The 20,266-nt window shown below is 43.2% G+C and overlaps 1 protein-coding gene across 4 annotated transcripts in view; it reads right to left on the bottom strand.

Annotated features, from left to right (window-relative positions):
- Positions 1–20,266, bottom strand: part of CACNA2D3 (calcium voltage-gated channel auxiliary subunit alpha2delta 3) — a 3,251,448-nt gene that overhangs the window by 1,980,607 nt on the left and 1,250,575 nt on the right. For all 4 annotated transcript variants that reach the window (XM_069643639.1, XM_069643642.1, XM_069643640.1 and 1 more), the window contains one exon: positions 5,931–6,062. In XM_069643639.1, coding sequence (XP_069499740.1) covers positions 5,931–6,062 — 132 coding nt within the window. The remainder of the gene's footprint in view (positions 1–5,930; positions 6,063–20,266) is intronic.

Genomic DNA, 20,266 nt, shown 5'->3' with positions numbered 1-20,266 from the left:
CATTCAGCATTCATTTTTCTTTTTAAAATGACTCACGCTATGACAAGTTCTTATTGGTGGCAGTCGTACGGGTGTGGTCTGCAACTTTATAAGAGACTGATTCCATCGTCCTTGCATGAGCAAACAGGTGCATTGGTAAACATGAGAGTGAATGCATTTCATTTCCTTGAAAGGTGCACACCATGGGTTCACATAAGGACTGACTTAGAGACATTAAAAAAGAAATTAGAAAGCACTGCATTGCTTAATCCATGCAGATGAAGATTAAAATAGGAAACATGCAGCCGTGCATTTCAAGCGCAGCTGTGTGATTTCACAGTATCATCCAACCCCTTTTGAACAAATAATAAGGAGTTGTTTAAAGCAATGCAAAACATTCACAGGCCTTAACCCTAGACAATGGAAGCATTGGGTAGGCCTCGCTCCTACTGAATTCAAATGTATAATCTGCACTGCAAAGCTTCAACCACGTGATTTATTTGCATGAATAAAGAAGACTCATTCAATAGCCATCGCGACTAATAACGACAATGGTGTTAATGGTGAAAAACATGGTTCAATTCATAGGCTAAAAAATCAGCTGCCAGTTCTGGATAGGTAGACTCTCTGGATAGGTAATGGAATATTTCATTCAGTTTGAATGAAATATTCCAAGTACTAGCATCCATGAGGGGACATATCAGCGCAACGTTTGCAGCAAATAGTCGGCAGCCCAGCCATTGAAAACTGGGTGCACTAGACACAGTGATGAAGGCTGTGCAGCGAAGAAGAAATATGGTTGCAACATGATAGACCAAAGACAGCCCGGGCAGCTGAATTCGGGAGCACTTGCAGACTGTCTAAGTAGGCCAGCTGAGAAAGATATAGTGCATTGCAATAACCCTGTGCACTCTGAATTAGAGCACCAACAACCGGTGTACATAGTGCGGATGGGAGAAAAGGGAGAACTTTGCATAGCTCACTAGTGCTTCCATGGAGAAGGAGGCAGATATTTTCAGTCCCAGATTTTTTACCACTGACACTGGCTGTAGGAGGGGGCCAAAGGATGCAGGCCAGAAAGCAGGTGTCCAGAGGGAAATGGCAGATAGAGAAATTATCATCAGACATCTCTCTAATTACCGTTAAGCTCGAGCCAGTTCCTGCACATCCAGTTCCCAAAAGATCAGTACACACCTGTGCTAAATACCAAATGCAAGAAGAGTTCCTCTTGCTTCAAAAACAATAAACTGCACATTCCTTCATATCAATACCCATGTAGGAGAACAGAGACAATCCCTAGTGAGTGCAGTCTTTGTAACGTGGAGAGGCTGCTCAGTGTTGGCTTTGATGTACGATTACTTAAGCACAAACGGAAAATGTGGAAACACGATGGGCCTCATTCCAAGTTGGGCGGTAAGGGATACCGGGCACCGGTAAGGAGACCGGTGCCGGTAATCCCTTACCGCCCTACTACAAGGTCCCTTAGCGGGTCCCTCCTTACATTGAGGACGGGACCCGCTAAGGGACCAGGGGGAAAATAACGGGCTTGACATACGCCAGCCCATTATTTGTGCCGTCCCCATTCCTATTGAGCCCTATGGGGGCTCAAATGGGAATGGGGAATGGCATTTTCAATGGGGATTTACTGATCCTGCAAAGGTCGGACTACACCGGTAAGTCCCCATTGAACTAGACCGGTGCCGGACCCGTTATTGGTGGCAGTCACGGCACAAATAGCGGCATGACTACCACCAACCTCGAATGAGGCCCGATGAGTGGGTGATCATTCAGCACTGTGGAAACAGTGCCCTCATTACCGTGGCAACATTAATCTGAATATCAGAATTGAGTAAAAATAGTGCAAAAGAACCAATCATATTTGTATTTGTTTCCATTACATGTGAGAAAGTAAGGAACGTGCACGTGCACGTCATAATTCTGTGTGCCCCTGGCCTTGATGGGTAATTTTACAAAGCCAAGGTATCCCACTGAACCCTCACACTTCTACAAACCTGGAGCCAACACAATCATAAAGATAAAACATGTACAGTAAAATAAATATGCCTCCTTTGTCTTTTGTGGTAACTTGGTCCGATGAAGGCTATACTGTCAAGAGAGGTGTGAATGCGGTACCGTAGCAACCCAATCAACGAATTATAACAGTCCAAAATAAAGGAATGTCCAATCAAGAGTTTTTTATATATATATATATATATATATATATATATATATATATATATATATATATATATATATATATGTATACACTTTATTTAAACCCACCATGAACAATAATTCAAAAACTAGAAAAACACTACACAAAACTCATCCACTGAGCAAATAACACAGAATAATCAAAGATAGCAAGATGCAGCACTCTGAGTAATGAATCAGTGGTGTAAGGCAAGTAATAATCACAGAGCTCTTTACAAGGATGTGTTCTTCAATGCAAACAGGGATCAATGCGACCTAGCCAGTGTCTAGGGACCAACGGTGCACAAGGAGCCAGTTAGTTGATAATACCGTTCTCGGTGCTTGGCGGTCTGGCAGTCCCAAATCAGACCTCTTGGCATTGTGCAAGTGATTAAAAGATTGGGAGAGTTCAATTGGCAGCACCAGAGTTATCCCAGTGGTTTCAATGTGCCAAAATCTTCTTGAAACATGGCTCAAGCAGTACAAAGGCAAAAGCACAAGCATCCCGGCTGTCATGGCTCTCACAGTGCTGTGAGCCCTAATCCAGGGGCTCAGGGACAAAATAGGTTGTTGTCCCATCTTCCCAACACAGGGGAGGCTGGCACACAACTACATGGGTCATTCAACAGGTGAGGTCATGGGTACCGCTGTAGCTGGCAGAGAGGCAGGTTTTGTTTCAGCAGCAGGTTACCACTAATGTTTCGTGAGCATGATTAGGCAGAAGACCTTACCATTATCGTGGACTGCCTGTCTTCACCTCACAACTAAAAGACTTTGAAAAGTAATGCTCTCCTAAGGGGATCCAAACAAGTTTTTCTTCAAGAACTGGAATAATAGAGATGAATCAAAGAAGGAGTGGCTAACCCCTTCTTTTAAAGTTAAAAGTCCACAGGCAATTTGAATGAATCCTGCTTGCTTTAGGGGCCACATCGCTGACTTTCCCTCCTGTAATCACACCTAAAATGAATTTAGCAATGAGAAGTGGAGGGGACAGGGGGACAAAGGCAGAGATAAACAAGATGGTGGAACCTTACTCCAGCTTTAAAGAGCTCCCTCTGTCTATACTAATCTCACCCCTTCCATTCTCAATAGAGTCAAAACCCTTTAAATATGCATCAACCTGATGTGAGACTACTCCTGTTGTGAATGGCTGTGAGATGTGATTCCTGTGTCCAGGATATCTTGCTCTGGAGTTCATGGGCCTCATTACAAGCTCAGCGGTAGCCATCCCACTATTGGCGCCATGGCTGCCTCCGAAATCGCATCTGGGTCCAGGTTCCCGAATGGGGAATTACCGGGCCATTCCGAGTTTGGAGGGCCCAGTAATTCCTCCCTCCAGGACCCCGGGCCCGGACCTTCCCCATTCCCATTTCAGCCCCCATAGAGAGGCACAGCTACACCCTACTGATGAGGTTCAACCAGACCAAAACACGTGTCTGGGGTTGCTGTTGGTGCTCTTTTCAGAGGAGAATTGCCTAGCATTTCCTTGCTGGACTGCCCCAGGGCAGGACAAAGACTGATATGTTTGGGATACTTCTCCTCTGTGAAAAATAGTGAGCTAAAGACTCTGGGTAAGGCTCTTGTAACCAGGACTCATGTCTGGCAGAGAGTCTCCCAGGACCCCACTTGTTATCTGCATATTTCAAGTAACTTTGGGTCTCACCTTAAGTTTCTAGGGGAATCCAGACGTGGACCCCTTGCTCACTATTCTTAGAGAGGCACAGCTACACCCTACTGATGAGGTTCAACCAGACCGAAACACGTGTCTGGGATTGCTGTTGGTACTCTTGTTCAGAGGAGAATTGCCCAGCATTTCAGTGCTGGACTGCCGAAGGCCAAGATAAAGACTGATATGTTTGGGATATTTCTCCTCTGTGAAAGATAGTGAGCTAAAGACTCTGGGTAAGGATCTTGTAACCGGGACTCATGTCTGGCAGAGAGTCTCCCAGGACCCCCCTTGTTATCTGGATATTTCAAGTAACTTTGGGTCTCACCCTAAGTTACTAGGGGAATCCAGACGTGGACCCCTTGCTCACTATTCTTAGAGAGGCACAACTACACCTTATTGATGAGGTTCAACCAGACCGAAACACGTGTCTGGGGTTGCTGTTGGTACTATTGTTCAGAGGAGAATTGCCTAGCATTTCGGTGCTGGACTGCCCCAGAGCAGGACAAAGACTGATATGTTTGGGATATTTCTCCTCTGTGAAAGATAGTGAGCTAAAGACTCTGGGTAAGGCTCTTGTAAGCAGGACTCATATCTGGGAGAGAGTCTCCCAGGACCTCCCTTGTTATCCCCTTAGATACACGCATGCCAGCAGATCTTTTAACATATTTGTTTAGTATGTATTGGATTTTTGAGTTTCCCAAGGTAGTGCTCTGCACAGGTGTGAAAACGTTAGTGTACTCTTTATTGAAGGAGCATTAAGATGAGTAGCTTTGAGAGTATGGAGCAGATATTTCCATATATGATTAAGAAAGAAGGAGTAAATGGGAAAGGTAAGAACTAAACAGAGACATGAAAAGAAAACGTGTCATGGACATGATTTGCCTCATTACAAGTTTGGCGGTTAGAGCAAAAAGCGTTGGTAATTCCATTACCACAACTTTTCTTGGCGGTAATGGAATTACTGGCATTTTTTCCTGCCGATCCAAACTATGACATTCGGCGGATTTACTGCAGGTGGAATTACAGTACAGTAAATCATCTGATTTTTGTAATTCCACCAGTGGTAAATCTACCAAAAATCACCATGGATTCATATGGACTCTAAACATGGGGAATTATACCACTCTATCACCACTTATAATCCTTTGGTAAACCCACAGGACCAAGTGGCGCTAAAGGTAACTGCTTTTGGTCGTAATTTGGCAGATTTATGACCAAATTATGTCCATGCTCGTAACAAGGCCTATGTTCTATTTTTTAGGTTGATGAAGTATGTAATGGCAACGAAATAAGAGTTCGTTCAGCAAAAGCCACTATTCAGGGTCCCAAAATCATAAATGCTGGTAATAATGCTATCTAGGATTTGGTAAATGTTGAGACCAAAGTTAAAATGGTCCTATACATTTAGGAATGCCCTTATATGGACATGGCTACATTCCTGCAAATGATGAACCATACAATTTCATAGAGAATCAGCGGCCTTTCCAATCAAAATATTTATCAACTCCTGTGACTCAAGGCTAAGGAATGTTGGCTTATTTAGGGTAGTGTAAGATGTAGAGAAATATTATTTGCTATGGCAAGAGGAGTAGTGATGCTTGTTTCTGAAGAACAATGTTGTTTGTCCGCCTTCTTAGATTAAAAAGAAAAGGATTCCTTAGAAGATGTAAGTTCATATACTGGCAAATAAAGGGCTTTAAAAAAAAAGAAACTCTCCCCTCATATTGTTTAGCTTGTTGTGTTTGATGTCTTTATGTTGTTCTGTTTTATAGACTACATTTGAGATTGGGGAAAATGTTACATTCTAGGGAATAGGAATGTGTGACAAACAATGTTTAATAGTTGTATGCTACCAGAAAGAGTCCAGAGATTCCAGGGTGAAACATGTGAATGCATCATCCTATTTGGATGTGAGTATTGTGGAAGGAACTCATTTAATTAAAATGTGGTAAAGAGAAGAGACATCCACTTGAATGGGAGAATAAGGATTTATTTTTGGAGCTGTTAAGTAAACACAAATTGCATTGAAAAATAACATCATATACAATTATTAAGGAAACAAATACAAATAGATACATTTCACACCTACCTGGATACTGGCGAAAAAATCCTTTTGCACTTCCAAAATATTGCCAAATGAGGGATGGGTCACGGTCAAAGTTATCTACAAAAACCTTATTTAGGGACTCAGACCAAAATATTCCATTGAGTATTTCTGGATCTGAAAAATAGAAAGCAAATTATTATTGATGATCACATCTTTCATCACAAATGTGCTCCAATCTTAATGTGGTCTCTCTCCTTAGCCATTCACATGTTCACTCACAGAGACAACCTTAACACACTAAAGCAGTACCACATTTCTGAAATCACAACTTAAATGGTTATTAGTGTTAAATATATGTAGATTACACATGTGGGAACTATTAATTGTATAATTTAATTTCCTACAGAATCAACACTGAGAAACATATAATAGTATTTTACAATGCTTCCTAAGTACGGCATGTCTGGGGATTAATAATATATCAGGCACATGAACAATGATATGAACTTTGGGCTCAATGTAATGGCAAATCAGAGCTTACATCAAAAGTTGAAAAAAGGAACACAAAAATAACAGGAACATATATATATATATATATATATATATATATATATAAATATATATATATATATATATATATATATATATATATATATATATATATATATATATACTCCATGACCTTAGAGAGTCTAATAAACTTCTCAACTTAAGGAAGAGACTCAAAGCTCTTCAATGTATGTAGGTGAAAACTGATTATTTTGAACAACTGTGCTTAGATGGGCTGGATATAGGGGCTATATAAATACCAATAGCAATAAAAATGTCAATAGCAATAGCAATCACATCAGGCTAGAGGTCAGGAGTTGGAAAGTTAATGATATGGACCTTGGTTGGTGAACATTTTCAGTGAAGACTGCAGCAATCTCACTAGTTTACTCAAGCATCCCCAAAAGACACACTTAGAAGAAAATGTGCATCACACACAACACTGAGTGATAGGGGTTAATTGTAGAGGGCTACAGAGGGAAAAAGCAATTGATTACAGTGAGGGGTCATGGAAAAAAGAAGGTGGACACATGTTGAGCGACTCTGAAGACATGGAAGACTTTTTAATTCTGAGCATTTTTCTCCCATTATCACAGGAATTTGGGAATTGCCAATCTACCTCAGAAATGTCTATTTTTTTTTAAATAACTACTGTGAAATGATTGAAAGAATAAGTAGTTATAACACAAAGGTTTAACATCTGCAGAGCTGACATCTACTGTGAAGGAGGCAATGGGTGGTTGTTAACAAATTAATGGTGTGACATGGTCAGTGGCCATGACTAGTGGGCCCAAAAGAAAGCTATTGGTGCAAAATGTTCAGAGGCCACAACTGAAGGCAATAGCTAGTGAGACCTCAAGAAACTGCAACATGTTCGACATTGGCCATTGGGCCCTGAGGAAACTAGGGTATAGCAAAACCCTTGAAATTCAGTGGAAACCATTTGTTAAGAGAAAGTTAAAAAAAGTTAATGTGAGCATATTGAATGCAACACCATACTGTGAAATGCACCACTCTTATTTCAATCAAGTCGACCTCAGAGAAGAAAATGGCTCCCAAAAACCAAGCAGTGATACGTGGTGATGCCCAGGAGAGGACCAGGGAGGAAAAAAAGCAATTGAGGAGTGTGTCAGGGCAATGGAAATAGGAGGGCACTTGGGGAATGCATGTGAGGACAGGCAAGAAGTTTGTATTTTCAAGCGTTATTGGGAGAATACTGACGGAATCCGGCAGACATGGTTAGTTGAATGCCGCTGCAAGTGTAGTTCCTCGCCATTATGGGGGGAATTTCCATAGAATCCAGTGGGAATGGGGAGAGAGTGAAATAAAACAAATTTTACACCTACAGTGATCACATCTCCCAGAGAGCAGGTAATAGGTATCTGTACCCTACTAGGGTTGTGGCCAGTGGGCCCCATAGAAACCTACCGGTGCAACATGTAGAGTGGCCATTTCCAAAGGCCATGTCTAGTGAGTCCCAAAGAAACCTATTGGTGCAACATGTACAGTGTCCATGCTTAAAGGCCATGGCTAGTGGGCTCCAATGACACATTTTGGTGCAACATGTACTGAGGTCATGGCTGAAAGTCTAGGCCATGGGCCATGGCCAAACAAAGGCCATGCCTAGTAGGCCTCAAAGAAACCTATTTGTGCAACATGTACAGTGGCCATGGCTGGTGCACCCCATAGAAACCTATTAGTGCTGCATGTACAGTGGCCACTACCAAAGGCCATGGCTAGTAGGCTCTGAAGAAACTATAGTATAATAAAAACCTTAAAAAGTCCATGAAAAAACTCTAGTTATGAAAGAGTTAACGTGATCAAATTGAATGTAGGAAACACATAGCAACAAAACCTTTGAAATTCTGTGAAAAAAATCTTGGTTAAGAGAGAGTTCATATTTAACGCAACAAAACCCCTGCAATTCAGCAATCACAGTCCACCTTAACTATTCTCCCCCTGTTGTGCAGCATATGATCATGATGATGACATCACGTATGCCATCACTGTTGACCACACAAATTACATCATAAATTACATCACTGATGGAGACATGAAGATTAGAAAGTACATATTTAATGATACATATGGCAATGATATTGCCAATATTTTTGGCCATTTCTTTTTAAAATAAATTAAGAATTTGTATTCCAATATAACAGATTACCTTCCAAAGTGCATAAATGCTTACAGACTACAAGGGAAGAATAAATAGGGCCTCATTAAGAGATAGTGATGACATCACATATCTGGGCCACTTGTTTTCAGAATACATCATACAAAGAATGTACTGTTTATGAGGGTCAAAAAAGTAAATGTATATATGTAAACTATCCTGCTTAACACATTATACTGTTTTCTTTTCTCCACTGAAAAAGAACCAGAGATTCCAGCTTGCTATATGCAACAAAGTAACCATGCCATGCATAAACAAATACATATTGCATAAGAACTATCTACAAGGCCATTCTCCCAAAAATCTTCCCACTGACCACAAACACAACAATAGTATTAAACCATATATCAAGTATGTACAATACACCTTCAAATAACAAAACTTGCCCTGAACCCCATGCAATTGAAATTATGTCCCCGGACACTGAAATTGACAATGGCCTCGGCGGCATCTGCAAAACCTTTTTTTTCACCTATAAAACAGCTCCATATCATCTCTCTTCCACTCCCGTACCATTTGTATGCCCTCTTTCAGCCCTCAAATAACCCCAAATGTGTTTTCCAAACTGCTCATTCTCAGTGCTGTCCGCGGACTACGCGGTGTCTGCAGACTGGGCGTCACCCGCACCTGCTTTTTTCACCTATAAAACAGCACCATATCATCTTTATTCCACCCTCCCACCCTTTCCAGACCTTCTTTTGACCAGCAAATAACCCCAAATGCATTTTACAGACATTCCCCACGTTTTCCAGATGTTTTCCCCATCATGCAGTCTGCAGATCCAACATGCCGACCATTTATCATGCACCTCACGCTTTTCACTGTCCAATCACCAGGCTTGTCCGATGTCCGCAGACATCAAGTTGCTCCCTGATTGGTCAAGGGGGATGTCCGAGGACCAAATATGGAAGTGGGACCATGGACCGGACCCAGAAATCACTAATTTTCTTTTACCTACTTTTTGGCTGTTTTTTTTAAAACTACTGGATGGATTTACACCAAATTCACAAAAGCACGATTTCGAGACCAAGCTGACGCTCCTTTTGCAAATGTGGTGAAAATCCGTCCATCGGTTTTGGCTGTAGGCAGGAGCAAAATGTTCTGATCCGTCTACAAATGTTGGAAACCCCCTATATTTCTGCCCCCATTTGACTTAACTGCACCAAACTTCACAGAATCATCCTGAGTGGGGCGTATATATTTTTTTGCAAACATTTTGTGAAGTTATAAGTCACCCAAAAATTGCTCTTTCTATGAGTTGAGCAATTTAGCCATGACTACAGGGCTGCTACCGTAGGCGCTGTAATGTTACAAAACTGTTATATTTGAAAGTTGTCATATTTGAAAATATAATAAATCAAACCAGTGACATCAATGATGTCATACAAGATATAAATATTGATGTCATCAGTGATGTCACCATTGATGTCATGTATGATGCAATAAGTGATGACACCAGTGACATCCTCAGTGATGTCATCTGTAAAGCCATTCAGGGGATTTGTAGCATTAAATCTGAGCAGCTTAACTCTCTCGTAACCAAAAGTAATTTCACTACATTTCAAAGGTTTTGTTTTCACTTAATAAACATATATATTCAGTGAACACATTTTAGTTGAAGCACCGTTAAGGTGAAACTATTTGATGCAATACAACCCTTGAAATTCAGTGAAACACGTTAGTTGAAGTGACACTAAGGTGCTGATTTAATGCCACAAAACCGCAGTAATTCAGTAACTCTGAGGCCTGCATTGCTCAGCAGGTAACCACCCTCATGACATCACAAATGAAATCACATATGGCAACCCTACATAATTTCAGGTTTTAAGATAATTGATCCAAAGTTAACAGTCGTTTCCCAAAAAATGCACTTGGCAATGGAATTCTGAAACTCATGATGTCACTAAAGTGCTTGGAAATCAAATCACTGGTCCTCTCACATTTGATTGACAAATGTTGAGTAAAATCCAGTACATTTCCAATACAGAAATGAACATAGCCTTGTACCGCTGCTCAAATCAACTTTTTTTAACCGCCCTATCCAAAATCAGTATCAAGTGGAGTCATAGGAGAACTGTATGATGCTGAACTGATGGAAATACACAAATATGAAATTTCAGTATCTCTCTGTTCCTATCTACCAATGAAATATCTTCAAGTGAAATGTGGGCAACTATAAACTTTTCCTTCAGTTATAGTTAAATCATTTCTTTTTAGTCAGATTCAGGATTTCCAACAATTCTGCTTCACTTGAGCAAATATCATTTAGGTATGAAATGCCTTCAGGAACAAAACAAATCAGCTCTAATAATGGACAGATGTGTTATGTTTCTTTAATATCTTCAAACATTGAATTGTCCGTGGGATTGAGAATTTTACTTAATAGTTGTAACTTTTTCCACCAAACATAAGATATGAGAGAGGATACACATGGGCCTCATTACAATTGTGCCAGACTGGAAACAACAGTGGTGGTAAGCCTACCGGCACTGTTTTTGCCGACCGGCACACTACAATCTGTGCTGTCCTGCCCACCAAGCTTAGACATGCTGTGCGGGATGCCACTCGCTCGCAGAGTTCTCACGGGAGCACCAGCACCGTTAACCCATGTCCCCATTCCCATGAAATTCTATGAGATTCCATGGGGATTGGGACTAACAAAATTACTGGCGCCTGACTTCCCGGCCCCTGGACTTGGAATAGCCTGGTGGCACTGGGAAGTCTTAGCAAACACAATGTCCATTTCCACCAATATGCGCATGGCACACAAATGTACTTCCGAATTTCATCCCCTTCACAACTCCAAACCCTCAACACCTGTCTCTACACCATCAACAACTGTATGGCTACCCCCTTCCTCAAACGCAGCTCTTCCAATACAGATCATCCCCTCATCTTCCACCAAAGGCATAAAGTCAACCTCACCCTGTGGATCCACGAACTCACCAATGACAACCCACACATATCCCTCTCCACACCTGTCAACTCCCTTGGCTCCACCATCAACCCGCACCTTTCCTTCACACACCACATAGCTGATGCCACCAAAACATGCAATCTACAACTACATCTCCTGCGCAAAATCAGACTCATCCTTGCTCCTGAGGACTTTTGCACCACAGTTCAAGTATTGGTTCTCTCTAAGATGGTCTATGGAAATGCTGCCCTCACTGGACTCCCCAACAGTACCCTTGCCCCCTTCTGTCTAAAAGTGGTGATGGAGGATGAAGTTCATATGTGCCCTCGGTGCCCAGTGGTTAAATACTTGTTTAGGTGTGCATGTGAGTTTGCAGAGTGTAATGTGTAGAAGGTGTTGGCTTGCTTTTCTCATGTTTGTGTGGGTGATGAGTTTGAGTTTGTCATGCAGGTACAATTGTGTTTTGAGGTGGATAGCTTTTAATACAGTCATTTGAAGTCCATACTCTGGAGAATGGGGAGCCAGGAAACTGGGGAAGATAGGGTGTGATATGTGAATGTGTGGGTAGGTGGAGGATGAGTCTGGCTGCTGTGGTTGTAGGGCCTGAAGGGGGCAAGGGTACTGTTGGGGAGTCCAGTGAGGGCAGCATTTCCATAGACCATCTTAGAGATAACCAGTACTTGAACTGTGGTGCAAAAGTCCTCAGGAGCAAGGATGAGTCTGATTTTGCGTAGGAGATGTAGTTGTAGATTGCATGTTTTGGTGGCACCAGCTATGTGGTGTGTGAAGGAAAGGTGGGGGTTGATGGTGGAGCCAAGGGAGTTGACAGGTGTGGAGAGGGATATGTGTGGGTTGTCATTGGTGAGTTCTTGGATCCACAGGGTGAGGTTGATTTTATGCCTTTGGTGGAAGATGAGGGGATGATCTGTATTGGAAGAGCTGTGTTTGAGGAAGGGGGTAGCCATACACTTGTTGATGGTGTAGAGACAGGTTTTGAGGGTTCGGAGTTGTGAAGGGGATGAAATTCGGAAGTACATTTGTGTGCCATGTGCATATTGGTGGAAATGGACATTGTGTTTGCTAAGCCTCTGTCAAAGGGATTCAAAATATAGGTTGGACATGAGTGGGCATAGGGAGGATATTTGCAGGATCCCATACTTGACATGGGTGGGGTTGATCAATAAGGGGGCATGCAGACAGTGTGTCATGTCAGTGAGAATGTAGGTGAACCAGTCAAGTACGGTGCCATAGAGTTTCATCCTGTGGGCTTGGATGTCTAGTAGAATGGTGTGGTTGATAGTGTTGAAGGCTGCAGAGAGGTCACAGAGTATGAGTAGTGCTTTGACCTGTGTCTGTGATTCTGTGGAGGTCATTGAGGATGTGAAGAGTAGTGGTCTCAGTGCTGTGTCCAGGTTGAAAGGCAGATTGGAAGGGGTTGAGTAGGTTGTTTGTGGTGATGTGGTGTTGCAGTTTGGTAGTGACAAAGTGCTCCATGATTCTGATGAGGTATGGTAGGATAGTAATGGGGCTGTAGTTTTTCAGAGAGCATTGGGTCGAGAGGTGTCTTTTTGAGGATGGGTGAGATTTTTAGAGTGTAGTGGGGATAGTCTCATGTGAAAGGCAGGAGTTGATGATGTAAAGCCGGTTGGGAGCTTGGGTGGTGATGCAATTAGATGCAGCTTCAGGGGACATTCATCATCCAGGAAGTGTTCAGGTTTTGTTTGGGCAGTGAGAGTGATGAGGGTGTCAGTGTCGATGGGGAAGAATGTGTTCAATTTTTTATAAAGTTTGGGAGTGGAGGGTTTGAGTGGGAACGCAGAGGGAAGGGATATCCTGGTGTTGTTTATTTTGGAGTCAAAGTAGTTCATGCAAAAGTTGAATATTGCAGTGGTTGGGGGTGTGGATGATGCAGATGGTGGTTTAGAGAGGGACTTGATGATGCAGAATGGTTTCTGGGTATGATCTGTGGCATGTTGGGGTTCTTGGAGGTAATGGGTGGCTTTGGAATTGAGTATGGATGTTTTGTATTTGTTGCAGCAGGGTCTGAGGGGTATCATGGTTATGGTGCAAAGGTTATTTCTAGGCATCTGGGAACTGTTGAAGTATGGTTTGTGGTGGTTGTTGTGGGATTTTTGTAATTTGAGGGGTGCAATTTGTTGGGTGCCTGTGTGATGATGTTGTTGTATTGGTGGAGTAGGTTGGATGGACTTTCATGTGTGGAGGGGTGGTGAAGTATGAGTGATGCCAAGGCTAAGTCTATAATTTGTTTGGTTTGTATGGCTAGGAGGTGAGGGGAAGGTGTGGCGGGTGGTGGGACTTTTCGGCATGCACAGGAGTCAGCGCAGCCATTTTGGGCTGTGTCTTGCACCATTACAGTAAAGTGATGTAACATAGCACATCTGAGTGGGTATCCCACACGCCTCGAAAGAGTATTACAGTGAAAAGCCAAATGCCGCTCCTTCTAGTAAACCTATTGTTACTCATTAAAGACAAGTGCCAAGATGTCGTCATCACCACTATTTATTCACCCAATAATTTGTGCCCTCCATGGGTATATTGTCCCCATGCACTCCCGGAAGGCACGCGTGGATGCCTCCACTGCTGCAGTATTGGCTGCTATTGCCCTTTCGATGGCACTCATGGCCTCATTGCCTGCTTCCACCTGCTGGCGCATGATCTGGAGCATGTACTCCTGCCGGGCCTCGACCCTTGTCAGGCGGGCATCAAATGAGGTGTGGTCCGCAGGTCTGCAGGTTGCTGGCAGGGTGGAGGAAGGCAGAGTGGAGGAAGGCAGAGTGGAGGAAGGCAGAGTGGAGGAAGGCAGAGTGAAGGAAGGCAGAGTGGAGGAAGTCAGAGTGGAGGAAGGGGCCTGTGCAGAGCCATCCTCCGGGGCACTGTCCTCAAACAGCGCATTGTCTGATTCCCCGAGGTCGGAATCATGTAGACACAGATCATCGAGGCACTCAGACTGCGCTAGAGGTTGGGGGCTGGTAATGTGGCTTGGGGTGGGTATGCCAGGCATCATGTCTGATTCTTCTTCCACCTCTGTGGACACAACGTCCCTGTTGGCTGGCGGCAGGGCTACCACTGTTGTGGTTCTCTGTTGTTGGGCAGTGGGTACAGGTGTCCCTTGCAGGGTTGGTGCCTTGCGTGGCACACTGGCTTTGGCAGGTGTCTTTTCCTTGGCCGGTTGTGTTGGGGTGTCCCTGGTCCCCTTGCGTGCACTGGACGTGCTCGCACCCCTGTCCAGTGGTCCACCTTCATCATCGGTGCCTGGGGGATAGAAGAGATGCAGGTCATCAGTGATGTTGTCAAATGGCAGCTATGTTGAATTGCAGTGGGATATGTTCATGCATTCAGCCATCATTTCATTTCTGGTTTGTTGCTTTAGGTGTACTAAGGGGGTATGTGGGGAATCAATGCATGGCTGGTGGGGTAGCATTAGTTTGGTCTCTGTGTGGTGGGTGCATGGCCATGGTTGGGTCATGTGGAACCTCTGTTGGGATTGGGTCGTCATTCAGCGTCCATGTGGTGCAGGGAGTGACAATGATTATTCTATGGATATGTTGATGCATCACCTTGCCCACTGTAACTTACCCAGTTGGGCCACGTCATGTGTCGTGATATGTGGTTGTGATGGTACACTCACCTTCCTCTGTGGTGATTGCTGCGCCAACCTCCTGATCTCCGATCCCCTCAATGGTTTCGGGGTTAATGAAGCCACTTGCCATCTCCTCCCATGGCATCAATTGGACTTGGGAGTGTGGGCCACCGCCTGTTGCCATTGCGGCTCTCCGGTTCTCAGACATGATCCTCCGGACACGGAGTCGGAGGTCGTCCCACAGTTTCCGGCAGTCGCGCACACTCCTTGGGGCACACCCCACTGCTGTCACCCTCTGAGCTACCTCAAGCCAGACCTCTTTTTTGCAGGTTTGGGCCGCATGCTTTAGGTCTGTGCTGCGTATTACATCCGCATGCTCTTCCAGGGTGTTGGCGAGCATGGTGAGCTCAGCGTCTGAGAAACGCTGCTTCCTCTTCCTCTGTGTGGATTTCCTGCTGGCCTTGGACATGATGATGCTCCTCTGACACACTACGACACGGGAGGAGTGTTGGTTGTGGAGGATTGCAATGGATTGTGTTTTTAAAGATGGCCACCGGCCCATTTCCTGTTCCAGCGCGATGACATAATTTCCGGGTCCGGTTTTGCGAACACGGTTATTCCGTACCGGAGTTACCGTGCCGGTGTTTAGGGGTTCATTGATGGTGGTTACGGAGTGGACGCAAGCCACAATGCCGGTATAGGGGGTTTGGTGGGATGTTACCGGGATGGCGGTTTTTCCACTACCGGCATGGGGGGACGCGCGTGCTCGCGCACTCGTGATCGGCCGCTGGTAGCGGGTTCTCGAGGGCACGGACACGCACTTCCTGCCATGCCGGTAATTGTGCCGGATTTTCCGGCCGACTCGTAATGAGGCCCTGTGTGTTTACTTGCAATGACACTTGTTTCCAATCAAAACATTATTGTCGTCAGGAGATGCGAGAGGTCTGAGTGACATCATATAACTTCATGATGCCATTAGCGAGCTGAGTAAAAATGGGTTTTATTCCCATCTCGGAAAGGCCACTCTCCCTATTTGCATAGTCATTTTTGCAGTTCAAAATGACTTTGCCTGGACTTTGCACGGCAAAAATATACTTTGCACAGTTCCATGAATTAGGGTTTCTGTTGGTAATGCAAAGTCACTTTTCAGCAGTGCAAATTCACTTTGAACCCGGGCAAATAGTCCATGAATCTGGTGTCACACTGTGGAGAGTTAACCTTAGCTTTGTTGTTGCAATAGATCTTTTCCGCGTAGCCTTGCTGAATGCCCTATTGCAAGCAACATGCTATAAATATTCCATTGCCTTGGCTGCTTCTACTTAGCATCGCTGACATGTGCTTGCTTATTGCCACTGCTCACTTGCTCTGTTGTTTTATTCAAACGCTGTGTTGCTGTGCAGCCAGGGCTGTACTCTGTTGTAAAAGTGCTATTTCTTGTGATTGATTCTGTTCAACTGTTCCATAATTAGTCATTCTTCAGAACTTCCCTTATGTGTCAACAGGATCGGTACGTGTTCCTTAGATGAAACCGGCTACTTCCACAGGAGGCTTTTTACTATATCCTCCAAGTCTTGAGGAAAACTGTGCCATGCGCGTGTTCCTTATGTCGGAGACGATAGTCCTCTGATTTCTCCTGCACTCTATAGAAAGGAAGGGCCCGATTCACAAAGATATGCACTGGAGGAAGTGCCCATTGGCATCTCAGATTTTCAGCACATCCCAGACGCCTGATTTACTGAGCCAAACCTCAAATATGAAAAGGCCTGGATCACCTTTCAGGTGCTAACAGACAAATACGATTTACTAATATTGTCTTAACTGCACCTAAGAGATGCTCCTGGCATCTCCATATTGGCTCCAGTTGTAGGCTTTGTGAATTAGCTGTATGGTAATAGATGCACATCTGGGACCCACACTTTTTCCAGTGCAAATCTTTTTAGGTCTAGCACTAGTATTAGCACATGGAAGTAATTTTTGATGTACTGTCAGCCAATCAGGATTCTTGGAATGTTGTCAATAACTACTAGTATTTCCTGCATTCACGTCATTCTGGGGCTGAATCATGGGATTTTTAGCACAGTGAAAAGTGACTTAGCATTGCTGAAAAGTAACTTTGCACTGCTAAAAACCTGATTCATGGACCAGTCCAAATGTATCTGTGCAGTGCAAAGCGACTTTGCACTGCAAAAAATAATTTTGCACTAATCCAAGAATCAGGGTGTTTTTTTTGGCAGTGCAAAATCAATTTTCAGCCTATCAAAGTCAATTTGCAACCTGCAAAAAAGAAAAAAATCCATTAATCAGGTTCTCGAAATTTAAAAGCAGACAGGAAAATATCAGAAATAATTTCTCTGCATTCAAGCTACAGGCAGCAATACAATTTCCCAGCAAGAATTCTTTCAACAACACATCTCCAATCAAAATTAAACACAAACAAGTGAAAGCTAAACGATGGTAAACTGCTTACACTTATTTAAAGAAAAACTGTTGACTTTAACATTGCACATAACGCAAGTTACTACTAAAACGTTTCCAGTGGAACGGAGAGCACGAAAGGAACATATTACAAAATAAAACCACATTATGTCCAATAGCATGTTTTGTGCATTTTACTCATTATTAACGTATGTGTTACTTCGCCATAACCATTAAAAAAAATGTTTTCACTAGTACTATGTGCAAATACACTTACAGACCTCAGATGGGTCATTATCACTTGGGATGGTGAGCCTTTCCCAACTTACCAGCCTCAGCTTCGACATCAACTTTTACTCGGATGCTGGTCATTATCCTGGGATAATGACCCATGTATTGATCGAAAAGCCTATATATTGAATTGCTCCCTCCTGCTTGCTCTGAAGCAGCTAGAATGATTTGTTCTGGTAAGGAAAAGACATAGGACGCCATATATAAATGCATCTATTACTGAATTGCATAATGTTATATTGTTAGAGTTTCAAGGTTGCACCAGCAATGCATGGATGTAGTCTGGCAGACGTGGGCATCATTTTGTAAAAAGTGATAATTTCTTCTGACAGGTACTGCTAACGTTATCACATATGCACTGTTCGGTCTCCGGTATGAAATTACCAACAGTAAAGCGTGCATACATGTAAAATTGCCTTCACTCTTTGCTTTCACTCTTAGTTTCGGAATTATTTAAATGTTGACTGCCAAACATGCTTAACGGATTCCTATTAAGTTTGCCTTCAGGGGCGATAAACTGGCAGATTCCATATGAATCCATGTCCTTTACAGCTACATGAAAACCTCATGTAAACGCATGTGCCGTTTGAAGTCAGAGGAGGAATGCACAGCAGAAATGTTTATTTCTTTTCTTGCTTCTACACTGCCTCCAAATGCCGGTAAAGGTAAGGCATCACTGGTTAACAGCTTGCGTATCAATGGTTAACAGCTTGCGTTTATGTCTTACTTTTCCACTCAAGGGCTTTGAAAATGATTCCCCCATGTATTGTATTCCCTGCTCTAGCACTTGCCCACATGTTTTATTATTTTGAGCAAATGTGCCTTAAATTGCAAATATGTGAACATGGACTATGCAGTGTATTGTGCCAGCTGCATGTTTGTGGAGAATTTTCTCAGTTGCTTTGATGTTAAATCAACCAGCTTGCATCCAACATACTCTTTAGGAGGACCCCCTACAATGCACAGTGGGTGTAAATGTGCTCTGTTGTTCAAGCTCCATGCCTAATGCATACAGTAATATAGCATTGGATATCTATTTGAACGTTTTCAGGGATTCATTATTTATTATGCTGCCTGATGTTTTCTTTTATGAATGAAAATAATGTCGCAAAATTACATAGGCATTTATCCAAGAATATATGTTCTCTCTTATTGGCTAGTGTTACATAGCATTTCATTAAAAACAGATGAGGAATTGCGATATCTTTAGATGTTTTCAACACAACCCAATAACTTAAGCAAGAGCTATGAAATGACATTGAATGCTGACATTTAGAAAGCATTGTTGCATAATTTATGATTTAATGCTTACACATTAGCAGTGCTAGCCCTCACTGACCTTCTGCATAATACATTTTGGAGTACTTAAGGGCAATTCCCAGTAACCTGGTAGATCGATGGCCTTGAACGTACATATTGGGTAGGATTCCAAAATTATCGGACACGTTTTCCCCATTCATAAAGGAAGTACTATGACAGATAATCCGCAGAGTCTTCGCCATTCCAAGGTTTTGGTCGAACTGCAATAATGCAACCATTGCTTTTGTAACTCTCAACAACATCATGCTTCAATGAACATGCAAATGTATGGCTTTTATGTCCAATGTTGGCAGGATTTAAGTTCAGACTACAGGCTAACCAGTCTCAGCCCTCCATCATTCAAATGTTGATAAGAGTAACGTTAAATAGGGCAGTAATAGTAACGACTAGCTCTATCTGCTTCACAGAGCACACTCTGGGCTTAATTTACAAAATGTTTAGTGCGGCGAAAATTGTTTTTGCGCAGCGCTAAATGAGTTTCTCAGATTCACAGGTCAGACTTTGCACTGGACTGAACATAACGCGCGTGAAGGGCCAGCACAAAGAATAAACAGGGGCGGAACATGCAAAATCCTCATCAAATGAGGGAAAATGAGGAAGAACATGGGTGTAGGGAGGGAGGCACTGTACAAACATCAAACACATCCCATAAGGAGCTAAGAAAACCCTATTCACAGAAAGAATCATGCTATCGTTTTGACTCCAAAGGAGAACAATCACACTACCGCCCGTCACCCTTCGTAAAGCACAAATCGCAATTAAATGGAACCCCAGTTAACGTACGATTGTCACAATGATAAATTCTGCATTGCTAGCACTGAAATTACTACATGGGAGGAGGAGGCAGAAGAAGAGGAACAGGATGAGGGCCAGAACATTCTATCCACAAACAACAATTTTTGGGATGCCAGATGAGGAAGTGCATGGAAAGTACCGCTTCTCTCCCCATGTCATCTGCAACCTTGTCAGGGAGTGGGATAATTACCTTGTATCTCCCACCATGTGCTCAGAGGTTGTTGCACCTCTGGTCAAAGTGGTTTCAGCCGTACACACCCAGGCCACTGGATCATTCCGGGATACCACAGCCATTGTTGGGGGTACATCCAGCC

Source organism: Ambystoma mexicanum, chromosome 2p, assembly GCF_040938575.1.
Source record: "Ambystoma mexicanum isolate Mex_15411 chromosome 2p, UKY_AmexF1_1, whole genome shotgun sequence".
In the NCBI taxonomy this organism is placed as follows: Eukaryota; Metazoa; Chordata; class Amphibia; order Caudata; family Ambystomatidae; genus Ambystoma; species Ambystoma mexicanum.
The sequence above is the reverse complement of the archived record's forward strand: the minus strand, read 5'-3'. Positions and strand labels throughout refer to the sequence as shown.